The sequence below is a fragment of the Gobius niger genome (assembly GCF_951799975.1).
Source record: "Gobius niger genome assembly, chromosome: 15".
In the NCBI taxonomy this organism is placed as follows: Eukaryota; Metazoa; Chordata; class Actinopteri; order Gobiiformes; family Gobiidae; genus Gobius; species Gobius niger.
This window is the reverse complement of record NC_136866.1, coordinates 9,302,066-9,322,398: the sequence shown is the minus strand read 5'-3', so window position 1 is coordinate 9,322,398 and position 20,333 is coordinate 9,302,066. Positions and strand designations below refer to the sequence as shown.

The 20,333-nt window shown below is 43.2% G+C and overlaps 2 protein-coding genes across 8 annotated transcripts in view; both read left to right on the top strand.

Annotated features, from left to right (window-relative positions):
* The window catches only part of sash1a (SAM and SH3 domain containing 1a), a gene marked incomplete at its 3' end in the record, with an annotated part of 169,193 nt that extends 164,840 nt beyond the window's left edge, over positions 1–4,353 (top strand). For all 6 annotated transcript variants that reach the window (XM_079571941.1, XM_079571940.1, XM_079571943.1 and 3 more), the window contains 3 exons: positions 696–1,660; positions 2,489–2,620; positions 4,099–4,353. In XM_079571941.1, the coding sequence (XP_079428067.1) occupies positions 696–1,660; positions 2,489–2,620; positions 4,099–4,353 (1,352 nt within the window). The remainder of the gene's footprint in view (positions 1–695; positions 1,661–2,488; positions 2,621–4,098) is intronic.
* Positions 4,354–8,828: 4,475 nt separating this feature from the next.
* Positions 8,829–20,333, top strand: part of usta (uronyl 2-sulfotransferase a) — a 41,940-nt gene continuing 30,435 nt past the window's right edge. Inside the window, exon 1 of one of the 2 annotated variants that reach the window (XM_079572167.1) lies at positions 8,829–9,508. In XM_079572167.1, the coding sequence (XP_079428293.1) occupies positions 9,262–9,508 (247 nt within the window). In that variant the 5' untranslated portion in view covers positions 8,829–9,261. The remainder of the gene's footprint in view (positions 9,509–20,333) is intronic. The other variant, XM_079572168.1, reaches the window with a different exon arrangement.

The following is a 20,333-nucleotide window of genomic DNA, read 5'->3' as shown; positions in this document are numbered from 1 at the left end:
TTCAGGGCTCTGCAGTTCGATGATCTCCCTGATTGACGAATGCCAAAACAATTCTGTGTGAAGACAACCGAGCCCTGAAAGTGCTTTCTGTTTAAAATAACATTTTCCTTAACATCCTTATTTCATTTCTTATGATGTCATTGACCACTGTTACTCGTGTAGGCTCCAAACAAAAGTAATAGGGGTTAAAAGGACATGAAGCAAGATTGATAATAGTTTGTTGGCTCAGTACATTGTCTATTTCTGCTCTCCTTTCCCATGTAGAGATGTGCAGACTTTCTTTGTTCTAATCACTTCTTAACACAGCCTATTTACATGTCACCGCATCTCCGTCTCTCAGTCGCCTAGTCCTCCGCTCACTCTGTTCAAACGAGTCTCACATTTCACCCATCCATTCTCTATTCTGTGAGGACCCATGGTAAGTTTCTGCATTTTCTCTTTGTCTTTCATATGAACATTTTCTTTATTTGTAGACGTTACTATGGCTCCGCTTTGATATAGTAAACTCCGTGCCACCCCACCCTATTATAAAACTATGTAATTGTGGTAACCTTTCTCAATGCAAATTAAAGCAGTCTAATTAACAGTTTTGAGAACAGTAGACCCTCAATCCTTGGCTAAAAATGGAAAACTACACGTTGTTACACATGGTTGCGAAAGTCATTTCCCCAACAACTTTGTTTTTTTTCTCATAGGCAAAAGCAGAAAGACGTCCCGTTCCAGCCGTTCATCAGGTGGACTCCAATCTCCGGACTACCCCACGCTTCCCATGACCATCTCCAATGAGACTCTGCAGCAAAACGGCAAAAACCAACGCACAAAATTCACCAAGAACTTCTTCTCGAAGCCCTCCCTGAAAGGGTTCAACCTCCTCGGACTGCGCAAATCCCAAAGACGCTCCGCTTTCCCGGCGAGTCGCAGCTGTGAAGATTTAGACGGGCCGTTCCCACACCCTGGCCCATGGAAGAGGTCCCATTCACTAGGGGATATCCAGTTCGAGCAATCGAGCGCAGAATTCAAAGCGACGTTGGAGAAGGCGAAATCGGAAAGCCCCAAAAAGCAAAACGGAACTGCGGTCAGTCCAAAGTCGAGACCACCAGTGCCCTCTCAGCTGCACCTTAGACCCTCCTGCCCCGCCCCGCACTCACCAATCGCTCCAGAGCCTCTATCCAGCCCCCCTACAAGTCCACCAGAGTCCACCGGAGAAAGGATCACCCCGAAGATCCATCCCAAAAAGCCCCCAGTGCCGCCGCCCGTCCCGGCGAAGAGGTCCAGGGAGCGCCTCGCCAACGGCCTCCGCCACGCTCCCCTCTCCCTCCCCTCCTCGCCCTCCCCCACCCACTCGCTAAACCGCTCCCACCCGAGCAGCCCAGTCATCCGGAGCACCAACAGCAGCCCGGGACCCCCCCCTCCGCCTCTCCCGATCAAGACCCCGCCCAGCAGCACCCCGGCCAGCCCCTGCTACTCCTCCTCGGCGTCCTCGGCGGGGGACGAGCCGGGCAACTCGGTTCACCCGCCTTGGCTCGCCGACCTGGGGGGTAAGGTGGCGGTGGCGAGGAAGGCGTCCCATTCGAAGATGGGCCCAGATCTGCTGACCGTCCTGGAGCAGCGGCTGCAGGCGGAGGGGATTGATCTGACTGAGGAGCCCTATTCGGATAAGGTGGGTGTACGCAGTATAATAATGAAATGAATTGAGAAGTGCTATTTAACACATGAGCTCATCATTTCTCCCATGATAACTAGAAATCAGTCCCGGATCGTGTCACATAATCCCTCCTATAAGCTTATTTGGCTCTGCATCTCAACACGCATAAACTTGGCCTCGTTTAATGGACACATGAGCGCCTCTTACACCCTATTGAGCGGGAACTAATTTGATATGAATATGCAATTGCTTATGTGCCGCTTGGGCTGACACATGTACATTCGCAGTGAGAGTATAAATATAGTGTGTGTGAGGGTGTGCATGAAATAAACTGCCCGGAGTGGTGGGGAACAACGGTCTTATGATGTGGTGGAGTCTGTTAAGTTTACAGGCTGGATCCTAGACTTTGTTATAACCCTTACCCCAGACTGGGCCCCGTCAAAGCAGCGCATCCCCCCACACTGGCAACAAAACAAGGCACACACACTCACAAAACACACACTCAGGCAACCAGTGGTGAGGTGTGAGCCGTGTTATAGGCTTCAGCCAGCTCTAGAGGGGCTTATTAGAAGCATTGTTTGCAGTGTTGCGGCTGTATTTATAATAGATAATAACAAAGGCTATACCATGGGATCAGGTTACAAGAAGCACAGAGCTACTAATTTGGAGCAGTCTGTACTTTGTTATGTGTAAGTTTAACTACATATACTTTAGATTTAGTGGTAGATTTGAGTTGTAGCTGGGTTTACATGAGACTTTCGTCAACTAAAACGAGACCAAAGCTGATTAAAATGTAAATATGTCTGCAAAATTGACACTTCTCCATTATTGTTTTTGCTTTAGCACGGCCGCTGTGGCATTCCTCCGCTCCTGGTGCAGCGTTACTCCGAGGAGGCAGAGCAGACGCTGAAGGACGTGGCCTCTACCCTTGACCAGCTCCGGGTCAGAGAGCTGCGCAAACAGCACCGCATGGCTGTGAGTAAACCATCTCCATACGCAGCAACTCACAGCATGGAAGCCAGCTTTACCGATGTTTTTTCAGGCGCTGAGAAGTACGTTTTTTAGCATTTGTGGCTGGTTTATTATCCATCAGCTTCATAAAACTAGACGTTGTTTGAAAAGCATTTTTTATTGCCGTTCCTTTAAAGCAGAGGTGCCCCGAAGTGTGGCCCGGGAGCCGAAGGCAGGCCTCAGAGCAATTTTTGGTGGCCCTCAAGCTTCTTGTTAAATTGGCACAGATCGTGAGAGATAGAACATTTTACGATAAGTTTCATATTTCTACTCAATTTTATCTCAAAAGGTAACATTTCATTGTGGGAAAGATCTCAGGTTCCAAGCCTAAACAAAGGTTAAAACTCAGTTCAAATTTTGTTCACCAATCGAGAAACAAATCAACGCAGTCGTTAAGTCCAGTTTTTTCCACTTAAGAAAACTGTCAAAATTGAAGTCCATTTTATCAAGGCAGCATTTTGAGACTGTAATACATGCCTTTGTAACGACCAGGTTGGATTACTGTAACGGCCTTTATGCTGGTGTGAGCCAGGGTGCTCTCTCCCAACTGCAGCTCGTTCAAAACGCTGCAGCTCGGCTTTTAACAGGGACACGGAAACATGACCATATCTCACCGGTTTTAGCTTCGCTCCATTGGCTCCCAGTCAGATTTAGAGTTGATTTCAAAATTCTTCTCTTTACTTTTAAAAGTCTGAATGGCCTCGCCCCCTCCTATCTGTCTGACCTGATCCAGCCTTACGCCCCCTCTCGTGCTCTCAGGTCAGCGGATCAGCTGCAACTGGTTGTTCCAAAAACCAAGCGCAAACTTCGGGGAGATCGGGCCTTCTCTGTTGCCGGCCCGCGGCTGTGGAACCAGCTGCCATTAGAGATTAGACAGGCCCAGTCCCGACCTGTTTTTAAATCTCTCCTAAAAACGCACCTTTTTTCTCTGGCGTTTAATGCAAATTGAGGTTGTTGTTGTACTTTTTCCTCATATTTTTTTTACTGTAAATATTTGTATCTGTTTCTGTGTGCGGCACTTTTGCCAACTGTACAGTTCTTAAAGTGCTTTATAAATAAAGTTGGTATGGTATGGTACCAATCAGTGGCACTCCACACAGTTAGCCTTCGATGAAAAAAGTTTGGCCTCCCCTGCTTTAAAGCCTCACAGTGTAACATTTCAGCCAGTAGATAGAATAGAATACAATAGAATACATTTATATTTGTACATTTTTTCCATTTTTATTGTTGAAAAGCACCTAAAAAATGACATATGTCTTTGCTGTGAGCGGTTCACCTCTCCCAAGACCTGACATGTCACTTTACTCGGAGCAGGGACAACAGTATAGTCCAAAATGTTACGCAGTGTGCCTTTAACTTTCAAAAATACAACATTATATACACAATGCTCATAGAACAATGCTTTATTTACTTATCTTGTTAAATGTTGTTTTGTCCCTCAGATCCCATCCGGGGGTCAGACCGAGATGTCCCGTAAGCCCCTCCCCGTGGGCCACATCAGCTCCGTCTCTGATTGGCTGGTCTCCATCGGCCTGCCCATGTACGTCTCCCCGTTGGCCGCCGCGGGCATCCTCTCTTTGCCCCACGTCTCCTCGCTGACGGACAGCAGCGCGTGGGAGGCCGGGATCCGGGACGAGAGGCATGTGCGGAGACTGGTCAGTGAGGCGCGCCTGGTCAGCACAAACGGGGGTTCCTAACCATTCGGGACTGTCCCCACAAGTGCTATAAAACACGTAATGGACTTGAAAGGTCAGTATTTTGCAATGGACACCGAGACGTCCAGTACTGCCCCCAAGCCACCTTTGACTCTTGCAAATGTTTACGGACAACATAACAGATGCCTTTTCAACTAAAGAAAGTCTTAAAATAGACTTGGATCTGCCTTTGAGGACGAAAGCACACTGTTTTTTGACTTTTTTAAAGACTTTTTTTATTTCCTGCATATTTCATAAGTGCTTGCGGCATGGCACCATCTTAGTCTGTCAACGGATGTAGCTCGGCCAAAGGAATTTGAGTTAATGGGCTCCTTAATAGCTTCTCAATATCTGGACTTCGCATCAACGCGCCATTGAAGAATTACATCCCTGCTTGTTTGGAGATTGGAAAACGGCTTATCTTGTATCACGCTTCTGTATATTATAACACAATTTAAATGAGTGTTTTTGATTTTCTGTTTGCCTTTTGTAATGTTGCCGCCTCGTTTTTCGATGCCAGTCATTTTTAAGCTAAAACGACTTACACTTTTGTATTCTTCATTTAGACATTTACACTCGCCTGCTTCCTAAATCTTAAGCTTTGACGCTCTTAAAAGACATTCCCTGTACATGCCCTGTCCTTTCGTTTCTTCCAAGTGTCAGAAACATGTTTTAGAGTGACCATAATGTTGCAGGGATGTTTCTAAGGCACAAAGACCGTGGCATGGTTGGCTGTTTAATGACTTTACAAAATGATTCATATTTGGACGGCTGAAGGGTCAAAGATGTGCCATATCAGGACGGCTTGTAATCTTTGGCACACCCACTAATTATCCAGGGAGACGAGATGGGCCATAACACTTAAATCCTTATTCTAAAGCCCTTTTTATCATTCGGGCTATACCAAACATTCCGATGGAAACAGTAATATAGTTCTGTGCAAAGGTTTAGAGGATAAATGAAAAATAATGCAAAAATGTGAGAAACGGAGGCATTTAAATGGATCTTGCACCCTTTAGAGCAGTGGTTCTCAACTGGTGGGTTGCATAACCATATTCAGCGGGTCACATAACCATGCTTAAAGTGATAGTCTGTAAATTTGCAAAGTGGGGAGAGATAGAGTAACATTTGAAAGTAAACAATCAAATTCCTCCCCTCTTTAACTAAAAAGCCCTCCCTCGTCTGCAAAATGAGGAGCGCAGGAACAGAATTTTCAAAAGTAAACAGACAAGCTCCTCCCCCCTCTCTCTTGATTGGACCTGACAGGCCGGTTCACAGGGAAAGCTCGTCTCATTGGTCAAAGTGGTATCCCGCGGATTCTGATTAGTTGCTGAAATCAGCAAAGGGGGGGACTTTAGAAACAATATTATTATTAAATATTACTCATGTTACCGAAATTTCAGACCCAGGCGGTCAATTATGCACAATCTATTCAATTTGAGAAATATTTAAAATTACAGACTATCACTTTAAAATGACATTTCATGCTTTTACAGCAATGGAAACCCCAGGCAGAAGCAAGAAGCTCACTTTATGATCAATGCTTGAATGAACAAAATAAACAAACTGTTATAGACTGCAGTGCTGTCAATGGGCAAAACTTTTACCATGAATGTCTATGTCTCTCACATAGGTTGGGGGAGGTCATGGCTTGTCATGATAGGTTGTAGGTGGGTCCTGAGGCATCACCAGTTTAGAACCACTTATCTTCTGCCAGTGATTATGACTAGTGTCTCATTCGAGGTCTGTATTCTTTGTTTTTTTGTACATTGTTACAGTCTGTTTCCTAAACCTAAGGCTTCTGCACAGCACTGTATACTCCGTGAAAAGTTACCAAGTGTAAGTGTTTTTTGCAACATTTCAAGACTGTTTGCAGTGGGCACTTAGATAGATATTTGTTGCCTTTTTTTTTCTGTTTTTGTTGCTTCAATCAAAACGGTGCTCTAAGTGAGAGAGAGTTGAGGGTCCACGTCTTAAACCATGTGTGTTTAGTAACTGAGATACTGACACTGTAAATGCACTTTAGAAGGTAATCCTAGCTGTTTTCTTCATGAATTTGGCTACAATTGGCCCCCGTGTCATCAGGTAAAGTAAACTGGGTTATGCTGGTGTTTTAGTATTACCTTCCCAACAGTGAATTCGATGAACATTCACAAGCTAATCCATTTCAGTTGCTTCATTCTTAATTACATATATGAAATGCTCATTGCACATTCTGTATATGTAATTAATATTTAAATAACTTATTTTGTGTTGCTTTTTGTTTTCCATATCGACTGTAAGTAGCTGTATTATATGGATAGCAATACCTTTCTGCATAATGCATATTGCTTTAGCCAGTAAGGAACTCTACAGTATTGTAAGATATATGTACAAACTACTATTTTATTTGGTTTTCCATTTACCTAATGATTGTCCATACAGATTAGCGTGTGTATTGAAAACCGACTAAAGGTAATGTCCATAACTATTTGTCATTCTAAAATATAATAAAATGTTTCTTGCCATAAGATGTTTCCCTCACATTTGTATTATCTACATACTGTCTAATCTTTAATCGCTGCACAGTTTATCTCTGTGATGCTTCCGTTATACAAATACAGGAAGGAAGGACTCTGTGTGTACACAACCATTAACATTCTCTCCACACACGGTGGTGGTCATCATTTTGATCAGAAAAATTCCTGAATATATTAAAACATTTTAAAACATTGTACAATGATTAATTTCAATTTACAAAAACAGCAGTGAAACTATACAGGAATAATAACTATTTTATATGACCAAAACAATAAAAAGAAGATGAATTGTTTTACCCAGTGGCTCGATTTATCCTGTTTTTCTGGATGAAAATGAAAAAAAAAAAAAAACAGCAATGCTGAATACCCTAAAAGAATTTTTTCTTTAGTAATACCAAGGCTTTGGCTGAGGACAGAGTCAACTGTACCCAAAGATTCAGCAGTGTCTTCAGAGTAGAATGAATCGAGAAGCACGGTGGCCTCACAGCAAGAAGGTCCCGAGTACGAATCCCGTGTCAGCTGGAGCCTTTCTGTGCAGAGTTTGCATGTTCTTGTGTCTGCGTACGTTTCCTCCAGAATACTCCGTGAGTGATCTTAATTCTTAATCTCAGTGAAACTTTCCTGGTTAAATAAAGATATACAATAATAAAGAGCAATATTTTCTATATGGCCTGTTACAGGTGGTTGATGATGTTAACAAACCTTTTATGTCTCATTCATTCAGTCACAGAGGACCTGGTTTAGGATCAGTCAGCTGCTCTGGCCATGGATGTCCTTTTATAAAGTTCACATTAAATGATTGTAATAATGATTGTAATGTCATGTCTGTGTAGGCTCTCAGTCATACAGGAGTTGTTCATCTTCAGTGAAGGTTCTTGAGTCGTCTTCTGTACTCTGTTGAAGTATAGAACATTTCACCTCATCCAAAAGGCTTTGTCAGTAACACTAAAGTTTTGGCTCAGCCAGCAGACTATATATAGACCACTGGGAGGAGTTTAGCTTGGCTTAGTCCCTCCCCTTTATCAAAAGTACTCTCACCTGTGGGTAAACATCTTTGTAGTTCTAAGTCCTTTTGTTTTGTTTCACAAAATGTTTGTGAAGAAACAAAATCCCTCCGTAAACAGGAATGGTGGTCTTCGATTCCACCTGTCCCCGCTGTACAGCAGCCTAGAGAACTCAGCCCAGGACAGATCAATAGGCCGGTGATCAGCAGTGATCAGCTGAGAGTAGAGCCGTTCAGACTGAAACTCAGGTGTGAGTTAGGTTGTTAGGACTTAGAACTACAAAGACTTAGAACTTCAAAGACGTTTACCCCAGGTGAGAGTAGCCATCAATAGAGGGGAGGGTTTTAGCCCAGCTTAGCCCAGTGGTCTATGTCTAGTCTGCGGGTTGAGCCTTTTGGATGAGAGGCATGGGCGTTGGGGCCCCCCAATATTCAAACCTAACTAACTCATGAGACCCCCTGAAAGGGATGGCCTTTCGACCCCCCCAATATTTTACCAAACGTTACGCCCTTGAGAGGTGAAACTTTCTACACTACTACAGAGTACAGAAGATGACTCAAGAACCTTCATTGAAGATTGTAATGTCATGTTAATGTATTCACAATTACAAAATGATGCATGCTGTACACAGAATGTTGTCTATGTTTACGTTTTGTTCCCTAAAGGCCCTATGCATTTATAATATCCTTAGATTTCTCTGAGGGATGGGTTTAAGCACGTCAGAGAATACACTGCAGTGAGGATCGTGATTGATATGTTGTTAGTGTTACAGCTGGCCTTGGGGTAAAATAAAGTTTACTACAGTGAAGGGTATGAAAGTATCGGCCCTGTCTGCCGCCGCTTACGTTGATTAAATTAAACGCCAACTCCTTCACAGAATAATCAATGCATGCTTCACTGGGACTCCCACATTGAAATTCTGATGCCCCTTCAAACACTTGACTAAGCCCGAGTCGCTGTTCCCCCGCGGCCTGTCACATATCAGACTCTCTCCACTGCGCGCGCGGCGTTACACGAGCGGCCACTTGACGTCGCTGTTTTACGCATCGCTTCAAACGAACATCCTGAGCGAATAAGTGGAAGTTTTCTCCCGGCTTTCCACGTTTCGGAGTAATCTGACACCCGAAAGTCTGAAGAAGGATGGACTTTTAACTGCGCTGGTAGGACGGACGGAAGGAGCAGTGAGCGGCAGACGAAAGCAGAAGTTGGACGTATGGTGTGTGCGTAAAAAAAAAAAAAAAAAAGAAAGAAAAAAAAAAGAGAAAGAGGCAAAAATAGCGGAGGAGCGCAGGAAAGGGGAGCCTGTGTGCCTCAAATGAACCTAAAAGGACGCGTGTTACTTCTCAAAGGCGAATGGGTGACTTTTGGGGGCGCTTTGTGAGGAGGAGATGATGAAGAATCACAGCGGCAGCAGCCTCCTCAACAACGGGCAGACTCCGAACCACATCCGAGAGCGAAACGGGAGAAAGTGCCCCAGCGGCGGCGGCGGCGGCGGCGGCGGCGGGCTCCTCCGGGTCTCCCTGCGAGGGTATGGTTTCTGCATGGGCGCGCTGTTCGTCTTCTGCCTCGGATCGCTTTTTTACCAGCTCAACGGAGGACCCCCGCAGATCCTGCTAGACATCCGGCAGTATCTCGGTAAGAACTTTTCCATATTGGTTTCTCTTTCTTCTCCTTTTTTTCCCCCCCTCACACACACACACACATCTGCCACAGTCACACGTCACCTATAAAGACATGTGTTGACCAAAACAAGCTCTGATGAACTTTGCATGTGGCTCAGGTCTGGCCAGAAGCCCCTTCTTTTTTTTTTTTCCAACAGCAAATTCACTGCATGGAAAAGAGTTTTAACGGGGTCCCTCTGTTCATTCATAACCCTGATGGACTCGGAAACATAAAACATCATTGAGCTAAATATGACATTAAACCACTCCAAAGCATTCCTGGCCTTTCACTTGTCTGTGCACGTTCCTGTTGTGTTATGGTTACCACGGCCTGTCAGCAGTGATATGGGCCCATTTGATCGCGCATGTTTGATGATGACTAAAAGCCTGTCTCACGCTGCAAGCTGCTGAGCTCGGGCCAAAAGCACCGCGCGCCATACGCACAGCCTGCTCGACCAAAGTGACGCGCGGCCGTGACTTTCCAAATGGCACCAATGGTTTTATTGTGTTCATTAAGCGGCACAGCGCGTAAACTATGCGCAAAGTTTTGATTTTCTGAAAAAGAAAAGTTTGTGTCAAGTTTGGGCACCTCATTAGACCTACATCTTTGCTCATTATCTGAACACAGTCAAGAAAGAAGAAATTGGCTTAAAAAGGAAGCAGTTTCATGAGACATCTAAGACATTCTTCCCAGTTCATAATACGCTAAATATTAAAAAGACCAAAAGGAAAGGGGAGGAAAATCTCGTTCAAATTTGTTCTGAAAGGAAATCTGGCAGCTCTGTGTTGTAGTTGTCACCTTAGAGGGAGGGACAGATAATCTCTCTGCTCTGTGCTCTTGTGTGTTAGCTGAGGCCCCTGTGACCCGATAAACATCTGGAACAGCAGGAGACTCACTCACCAAAGTTACAAAGTTACTGCCATAGACCCGAAAGTCACAATGCTTTCCCGCACACCTACGGTCTAACACACTAGGATCAGTTTTACCCCACAACCTTTCCCCGATTTATATTTTCCAAGTACTTTCAGTGCAACTTTCATTTCTTGAGTAACCCGTATTATAAAAGACGACTCTTCCAGCCGGCAGACACTTGTACTTCTATCCAAACACCATATTTGTGTAATTGACTTGATACTCAATAGTCTGTGTGCACAGTGTGGCAAACATGAATGAAATGCTCTTTGGTGCAGTGAGCTTGGTTATTTTCAGTCTCATACATTCATGTAATACACTTGTGGGACGTCACTGGCCCTTGTTGGACGAGATAAAGTGCACTTTAAACATGGAGCGCAGTCTAACATGTCACTTTCAAAGCCATTGTACACATTTGGGTGAATGCATTAAACATTCAAAGGAAAGGAGAGGGATCGCGGTACCGGAGGAGTCTTGGGTGATGTTTTTTTTTTTCTTCATGAAATGTGTAAAGGCACAGGTTTGACTTCAGCACAGGGGGCTGAGAGGGGGGGGGGTCTGCTGCTTATGTAAGAGTGACACAGAAACACAGGGCCACGCATGAGTAATCCTCTCCATTCATCAAGTCATCAGGGCACGCACTGAGAGGCTCCGCTCCACAAAGACATTAATGACACGTAACAGAAACACTTATCTCTGTAGAGTTGCTTAAGTGAGCGGACAGCGCAGGCTATTTTGTTCAAGTCAGCTCTTCCTGACTGAGTCCTCTAGATGTTCCCACACTTATACATCTACATTTATGGAGAATTCATTAGGACCTCCATGACATTGCAAGTTAACAAGCGTTATATTAGGAGAAAAGTCGATTGTCGTAGTTGTAAAATAAGAATAGTATTATTGGCAACAAGGACAGAATAACCATTGAGTAGTAGTAAGGGTCAGTGGTTTTCTTCCTTCTTTGTCCCACGTACCCCTTGAGTCATTCATTTATACTCCGACTCTATCCTCTGACTCGAGGATCCTGCCAAAACTTTAACAAAGTGAGCAACTTAACATAGATTATCCAGTATTTAGTAGAGTCTTATGGTCAAAATTTAGCTAAAATATTCTCAAACATTTTATTGAAAAATATGATTTTTTAAAGTTATATTGAAATTCACCTTCTTCATTTTAATCTGAGTTCATTCCAAGTACCCCCTGTACCCCTGGTTGGGGGGTAACTCTTTATTTTGTGATGTGCTGCAACAATGTGTAAAAACTTGTACATATGGGTTACCTACACAGTGGAATATTGTGTGTGTGTAGTTTGGAGGTACATAATGTAATATAGAATCCTAACTCTAACCCTCACCTTAACACTAACCCTAAGACCTTATGTCTTGTACCTCCATATTACTAATACACGTTATTCCATTGTGTATGTAGTACAGAGGTACAGTTATTACAGATTGTTACCAAGCAAATTTGGTTAGGTGTAATGTGTCAGGGTAGTGTAAAATAAAGTGGAACTGTAGTAAGTATTGTTGTACCTGTAAGTTACTGTGCTTACTTTGGCTCCTAACTTATGTTAGACTTTATCACACTTATATTTAGTTTAAAAACTTTTTTTTTAAGTAATCTGATTATACTATGATTCTATAAAAAACACTTAAATATTTAAAATGATAAAATATACCTTTTCAAGTTGGACGCTTTTCGTAATACACTGCATGAATGAAAATAAATGATTAAACTGTTTCAACAAGGCAGATATTGTAATTTAAATAATTACTTTAAAGGTCTGCTTATCTTTTTGTATCTGTCTTTTTGTTTTGATTATTTATTCATTCATTTATGTTATAAATGTTATTTTGTCTCAACTACCCGACCGCTCTAATGTACCATTCACAATCCATCAAGAGGCCTGTACTGTATCACGTGTATCATCTTATACTCCCAAATGTGTGCACGCGTCGCACGCACACTGCACATACACCACACCTCAGCAGAATGCTTTCCAGTGTCATGTTTGTTTTGTTATGTCATGTATGTTGTGTATTGTCATGTATGTTGTGTATTGTCATGTATGTTGTGTATTGTCATGTATGTTGTGTATTGTCATGCAAGGGACAAAAAAGAGCCGTCCCCAGTGTCACTTGTCACTGAAGAGCACAGTGCGTTGTTGTGTCCGGTTGTGGCTGAACGCTATGACTTCTCCCATAACCGTCCAGTTTGTGCCTGTCAGATTTATTGCCCAGAGCTAAAGTGTGTTGCTTTTGGCTGCGTAGTGCTCAGATGAAGGTGCTGATCCGTGATGCGGTCAGAGCAGGAGAGGGCATGCACCACACAGAATAAAGGCCCGATTCCTGCACTCCCGGGCCCTCTAAGCTGAGGGGGAACAGAAGGGGTTTTGTTCTGTCCCGGGCGCCTGAGCCTCGAGGTGGAGGGTGTCACTCAACAAGTAGCGCTGCAGCTAAAGCGCCGTGCAGACCTTTAGACCTGGATTTACAGCTTGTGCTTCCACCTCTCCACGGTGCGCTCCCCGCCTGGGGTCACCTGTTCAAGTGTGGGGTTTCAACAAAGCCAAATGGATCTGTATGACTGAGTGTCAATGTCAAAGCTGTGATGAGCAATTCAAATTAGGATTGTTTTGGTCGTTAGATGAAATTTGGTTTAAAGAATGTTCTCCAAATATGTATGTATGTATTGTGCGGGCTTCGAGTTATCAAGGAGCTTTCCATTACAGAGGTTTTTAAAAGTGGCTGACTGGACTGGTGCACGTTTAAGTTATCTTCTCAGAGGCTTCTTAACGCTCATCTGTTCAAACTGAATTTACAATTAATGTATTCAAGGAGTATGGCTCATAACAACCAGCTTGATTACTCAGATTGATGAGTGAGAAGAAGCCTTTCAGATGAAACGCAAAACAATCTCAACTCATCAACTTTCAAAAACCTGCACAATGATTCTCCAAACATGGCCACAATATTCAAGTAAATAATAAACCAGAAATAATCTCTTGAGTAAGCCATATCATGTCTTCTATTGGCGACAATGTGGAGTGAACCATACATACAAAATGATATAATTCTCTCGATGATCAACTTTCCCAGGCCAGGATTAGAAGAACCCAGGGTCAGGGTATTTATCCTGCATTCTTCCCATTGAAATATGTAGCATCGGTCGACATTTTTACTGTGTTTCGTTCAATCGGGCGACAATGCCCATCTTCATCCTTGAGCTAAAGGCCTTGTTGACTTCCCGACGTGCAGGTGTGACTTTTAGAGTCTACTCGCCGCTCCACTGGCACTGGTGCATCCACCTCATAGTGAACTCTGGGCTCTGCAGCTCATGGGACTTTCATTTCAGACTGTGTTCGATTTATTGGGCCTATAATATTCAGACAATACCATGAGTAAGTAGCCAAAGTACAGGAACAGGAACATTTGTTTATGCACTTGAATGGTGGTTTAAAAGAATAGGCTAATTCATGTTGACAGTTATTTTAATGATAGCTTGACCTTGTTCTTACATAATAGTCCAGACTAGCTGTAGCAGTTATTAGCAATGTGCTTTCCTGGCCTTTTCCAGTGACGTAAACAACACTAAACAACAGGCTAATTATGTTCTATTACTGCATTAAATAGAACCAATGGAAAAGCAAGAGCATGCCAACACTGCTAATGCAGAATAATTGCAGCCGTAACCTCCAGATAAGAGTAATGGCCTGCTTGTTGCTATATATGTGCTTCAGTAGGCCACGTATTAGTGGGAGCAGTTAGTCATCATTAGCCTCTATATATGCTAGCCATCATAAGATTAAAATGCTGCCCAACATATTTCTAAATGCACGAAATGGATCTTTGAATATGTAGCCTATTAGCTGAGCTGTGCAGTATTCTTCAGTTGGAGTTGTGGCGCATAAGAGCAGATTGTTGCTGGTCACACATCTTCATATAGAAACCTTAAAACCTCCTTTTAAAACAAAAAAATCTTTGCTGTGAAGTGAAAGTATGCCCACGCACATATTTGAATGCTGTTTGTTTGTGGAGTATTCTTATTTTTGTGGCGGTGGCGGTGGGGAGGGGGGCGGATGAATGCCCACAGTTGCTGGGTGGGACTCGGGCTCATGTTGCTTTGTGTATCCCATAATTTAAAAAGTCTGAGCCAGGATAAATAGAGGTCCCCGTGAAAAAAAAAGAAGAGAAGACCTCCACTTATGTAAAACAAATGGGCTGCTCTTGCCTTAATCAGCTGCTTTGAAGGTATGGGACCTCTAATCCACATCAGCGCGATATGACAGAGCTGTCTAATTGCATTGCAAGGGTGGGTTTGCAGTATATTGGGAAAAGCCTATATTAGAATTAGGTTATTGGCTGTGACTTCGTTCTGCCAATTTAGTGCCTTCTTTAGACTTAGATTTGTACAGACACCTACGCAGACATGAGGAGAACATGCAAACTTTTAGGTACATTCTTGACATTTTTACCCATTGCACCTTAGCTATAAAACTTATTGCTTGATGTCCTTGGTGGCTGTATTCTTGCTTTGGTGCGTGGTCTTCATATCTTAGCCCTGTGGTGTTTGCCCGTTTGGGGTGTTTCTTTGTTTACTCAGACTGGAGAGCCGAAAGTACTCCGCATTCCTGCGTTTATAGCCACAGAACACCCAACATGTAAAGCGCTCGTTTCCGTTCGCCGGCCACTGAGACACTTGTCATCAAACAGCAGGTCAGCGTGGTCACCAGAGTCGTCCAATTATTCTCCAATTTAATACAAGAGGACCTTCCCCAGAGCCCATGGGGGGGCGAGAGCGTATCCCCAGAGCATGTCATTGGTCGTTACAGGGTTTGTTAGAGAAAAACTGTTGCGGTCGATGACTTACCTTGTTCAAGACACTCTGAGGCATGTGGTCACAACTCTGCGTGTTTTTCTCATTTCACAGCATTGAAAAAATATATAGCCGTCTGAAATAGCACCCTTAAATATACAGCGGGTCAGATAGTGTGCCGTGCCCGGCCCATGTTGTTAAAACCCGAGCGCTGGTTTGGCCCATGCAGAGCCATGCACTTTAAGTTTTATTTAGACAGATGCCCTCTTTGGCTTCAGCTGAGACCAACAGTTTTCTGGAAACAAGCAATTTATCCAAGATAGCTGGTGATTTTCTATCAGGTCAGCACTACAGGAATGTTGCATCGACAATTACACTGTTCACTTACCGTGTTACTGCGGGCTCTCCGTTACCACCACTGAACTACATGCAAATCAACGTGGAGCTAAATTGTACACAAGCCAGTGGCGACGCATAAAGAAGCAGCAGCCTCCCTCTCCCTTGGTGCAGCTGCGTTTTTTTGCTTTTGTGGTTTCTTTGCTCCACACTGTTTCACTGGATACTTTTGTGCGTCTTTGCCGTCAGTGGATTTTTTTTACTTCACTAAGTCCGTAATGGTCCTGAAGAAAGCAGCTTTTTAAAAGTAAACAAACAGCTAGCTTACGAGCTAAAGACATTTGAGACCTTTACATTTCTTCTTCTGAAACACTGAGGAGGATCCAAGAGCCCTCCCACACCTGCAGCACAGTGGAGGCGTCACAAGAGGAACACAGGAAACAAAAAGGGACAAACGAGGAGGTATCCGGGCAAGACTCGCAGCTAAGCCACACATGCCTTCGATTGTTCTGGCTAATGGATGTTCACTGGAGAATAAAACATGCTAGCTAAGATGGTGAAAGACTGTTGTGGAGCGGAGGGAGCTGCGCAGGAGGAAGGAGGAGGTGGAGCTGACCAGTGCAGGACACCACGCTCTGAAACAGGGACAACCCAGGAGGCGCTGCACCGTTTCAGAGGATCAGAGGAGACTGAAGGCAGCCAGCCAGGTTTCCTCCAGGTGTTCCGGTTTCTCCTACCTCCAAAAACATACAGGTCAGGTTGGCCCACAATGACGGTGTGGCTCAGTGGCAGCGGCTCAGGACTAACAGCTAAACAGTATTTCATTGACAAATGAAGCACTTACTGACTTGGGATCACAATACTTTCTATTGTGATCCCAAGTCTAAATAAATGGATAATTATAATACCAAGTAATCCCAGTGAAAAACATTATAAAAATAAACTAAGCTTGAATTAAATACGCCTGCCATACAATATCTAAACCTGACTTAACATAAGCATAACGAATGCTTTCTGTTGTCGTGTTTAATGTGTTCATGTTTCTGTTTGGTAGTAGTTGTCTGAGGGCGCCTGAACACACCACAAATTGAACGCTCAGTGCATTTGAATTTTCTTTTTGTTGTTTTTTTCTTAAATTAAAGCACTGCTAATGATTTTTATGCTGTCGGCTGTTGTGATTAGGAAGTCCCAGCCAAACTCGAAGAAGACACAATACGAATGTTTATGTTTTTGAAATGGAATATACCAAGTTAAATATTGTCGTGGAACTTTCCTCTTTTGCTCAGCTGTTCATCTCCTCTCGGCTTCATGTGTTCATGGTAAAAGTCGTAAGGTGCCGACATTTTTTAATGCTCAGATGGAATGTGGTTGTTCTCTGGGGAAAGTAAACAGGGCACTTTTGACACCTGTGTTTCAGAAGTAACTCTTTCTTACCATCTCGCTGCGCTGTGCTCGGACTTTCTCTCAGGGCCTGCGTGAAAAGTGATGCAAAAGAGGAATAATCGCTCCAAACTGCCACCATTTAATGAAGAAGTCAGAAGAAGTGATGCCGGAGGAGTATGACACATCAAACAAACCACTTATGAGATTTAAATTTACAGTGTAGACGAAGTGCTTGTCCTGGAACCCTACTGTCTGACTAACTTCTTGACATTTTTGATTCATCTCCATTTGGACCACTTCTTAATCTTCTCAAAGGTACTGCTAAAATATCAATCTGACATTATTCAGCCCCAACCAACTTGTTTCCATTCATGGTCAGCAGTGCTACAGTCAAAAACCCGTTGTTTGTGTTACCAATTAAATCACGGCTCGGGAATGTAAGCTTCCACGATGGCCTGGTATGAACCTTCAGGATGGGGTCGGAGGTCAAAATGGGACCCCGGACGACCCCAGACAGATATTTTTTAACACACCGTTGTGGTTGTGTCCTTGAAAAGCCATCAGAAAGGTGCCGGTGCTTTGGCTCCTGTCCCGCCTGCGTAAAGTATTTCCATCGGAGCCAGGGCCAGGGCCTGGGCACCACTTCTTCGCAGAACCGTTCTGAGTTTGAGCCAGTTCCCATAAATCATTAATGGCCTGATTTGCTCAAACTGAGGTAATTGAGAGTTTGGCGTTTTGCACTTTTTGACATACAGTAAAACACACTGTCCATTCATTATTTGTTAGTGATGGAAAAACATCTGTCTCCATAAGGATACATTAGAGCCTACTAGCTTAATGCATCCAATGGTGACAAACCATGGTTGTCGTCGTGTCCTCGGGCAAGACACTTCGAAGTGCGTGCTCATCGTGGAATTACTTGAAGTACTCAAACTAAATCAACAGTCAGGCAGATAGACCGAGCAGCTCCAGATGTGAATGGGTTTTTTTGGCGTGCGCGTTTGTGCCACTGGGCGCAGAGCGATGCCAGCTGGAAGCTCCCGGTCTATAATCACTGCATGTATCCCAACGCAACCACAGGATTTCAAAAGCATGTCTCCTGGATCCACCCATGGGCCACTTGCTCCGTGTTGTGACTGTGTCTGTGATTTCATCTTTGCGCAATCAGCTGTTTCGTCAAAAGAAAAAAAAAGGGAAGGGAAATCTGAAATTGGACACATTTGTAGCGGGAAATACAGCGTCTTGATTAAGTGTTGTCATTTTTTTTTTTTTTGCTGACCCTGTTAATTAGTAAAATGCCAGCAGAGATTTCTATTTTTTTATTTTAAGTACCTGGAAACAAAAACTACACCTACTGAACACAATAACATGTTTAACTATTGCACTGATTCAATGTTTCTCTATAGATTTATATAGAAAATTGTAATTTCAAGGGCCATTCTCTCTAAATGCCTTTTTCTCACATCGGTGCGACAATATCTCCACGTCAGGAGCTCCTACAGACTTCAAACTTTACAGCCTTGAACTGAACAATATTTTCTCAGAGGAATTTTTTCATATCTAATTCCTTGCCTGATTTAACTAAAATAACAGCTTATTTTAAAACTAAACAAAAAAAAAAGTCTTTGTAACTTGTATGTCAACAAAATGAAACCATGAACTGGAATCTGGCTCAATATGTTATTCAATCCGGAAAGATGGGAAATTGTGGCCATTTTTAGGCATAAAACACTTTACTTTTATATGAAAACATAAAATGACTGAAAACTTGCAATTCATTTCTTTCTCATATTTATGTCAGTAATCTACAGTAAAAGCTTCGAATTGATATCATTAAATAGAAAAATGTTCCCTATTAACCTGCAGTGTCTCGCACTTGAATTACTCCGTTATCAAACATGGGAGTCGTAGTAAAGTAAAATCTGTCAGCTGTTGCCTAAATGTGTTTCTAGCTCTCACAGACACTCCCTCACATCCCGATTGTTCACTCGGGTTGATTAGAAGCTCGTCTCAGTCGGAGTTCATAGCGACACAGAGTTTAGATGTGAACAATGCCTCTGACTTAATGGTTGGCGCTGGAGGAAAATGTGCTAGATTCGGGCTTTTCTTTCACAAATGTCGCGTTTACAATGTAGATCTATGGTGCCAAATGAAGTGTACTCTACTACAAGAAAATATGAGCTTTAAGTGCTATATTTGAGATCTTGGGGTTCCTCAGATGTAGATAGATAGAGAGATGGTTTTGTTTTGTTTTTTTCGATTCAAACATAAAAACAGCTAGATTTAGAAGTCTTGCACTTTAGCTCACGCTGTAGTGAAAATCATGTTGCATGGTCCAACATTTGCGGTACATGTAAAGTGTTGTATGCGCAGGAGGTCCCCACCTCTAAATATCAAAGAACGGCAAAACCCCAAATCCGCTAATGCCTCTGGAACACAGGTCTATAAATAAATAAAAGTAGTGGATCTCAGCGGTTTGCTCTAAATAAAGGATTTACACAAACCCGACCCATGTGTCTTGTTATGCCACAAAACAGTCCCAGCTTTTCCTCCGCACAAATTGAAAGAAGTCACTAAGTTTATGTGCTTCAGTGGCTTCAGAAACTTGCAGTTCTTTGGGGTGGCACATCCGAATATCTGACTGTTTTTCAGCCATACTCTATTTCCAGGTTTTGCCTATATTTCCGTAAACCCTGTGTACTGCTGTGGATTAAACATGCCACTTCTGTGTTCCATGCCTCTTTGCCAGGATCTGGTGTGGCCAGCCTGCCCAACTCACTTCCTCGGACTGGACACATTTTATGTCGCAGGAATAGAAACCATAAGGAGATGATTTGTTTGCTTTTCAGGACTGCGGTGTCGTTTTTTTCTTATTGCTTATAATACTTGAATAAGTTTGTAGTTTAGTAAGTAAGTGCATGACCTTTGGCTAAATGGGCAGACTGAGACACGGGTTCAGTAAGAGAACATAGAATAAAATCAACAATTTGTATTATAATTCAACAATTCTTTTACAGAGGAGAACTTTCCCACCTCCAGTTTATACGACTTCATTCGCTCTCTCATATGCTCAGCACATGGTCCGAACCTCATTTACCACATAGGTCCAGGATAAAAAAGGCTATTGTGTGGTGTGCATTTCATATATGGATTTTTTTTTTTTTTTTTTCGCTCCTGTGATGTCATTGGGTACAAGGTGGTCCTTTGCAGACAGACTTCCTGTGGTCTGGGCCGCGGACAAATGTCCTTGCACTTTTTAAACATTCACCGATAGGTTGCGTGTTCTTCTGCACACATTATGAACATATGCTGGAGTAACTGAGAAAGACCAGGGCGTGGCTTTCGCACTTTTGTGGTT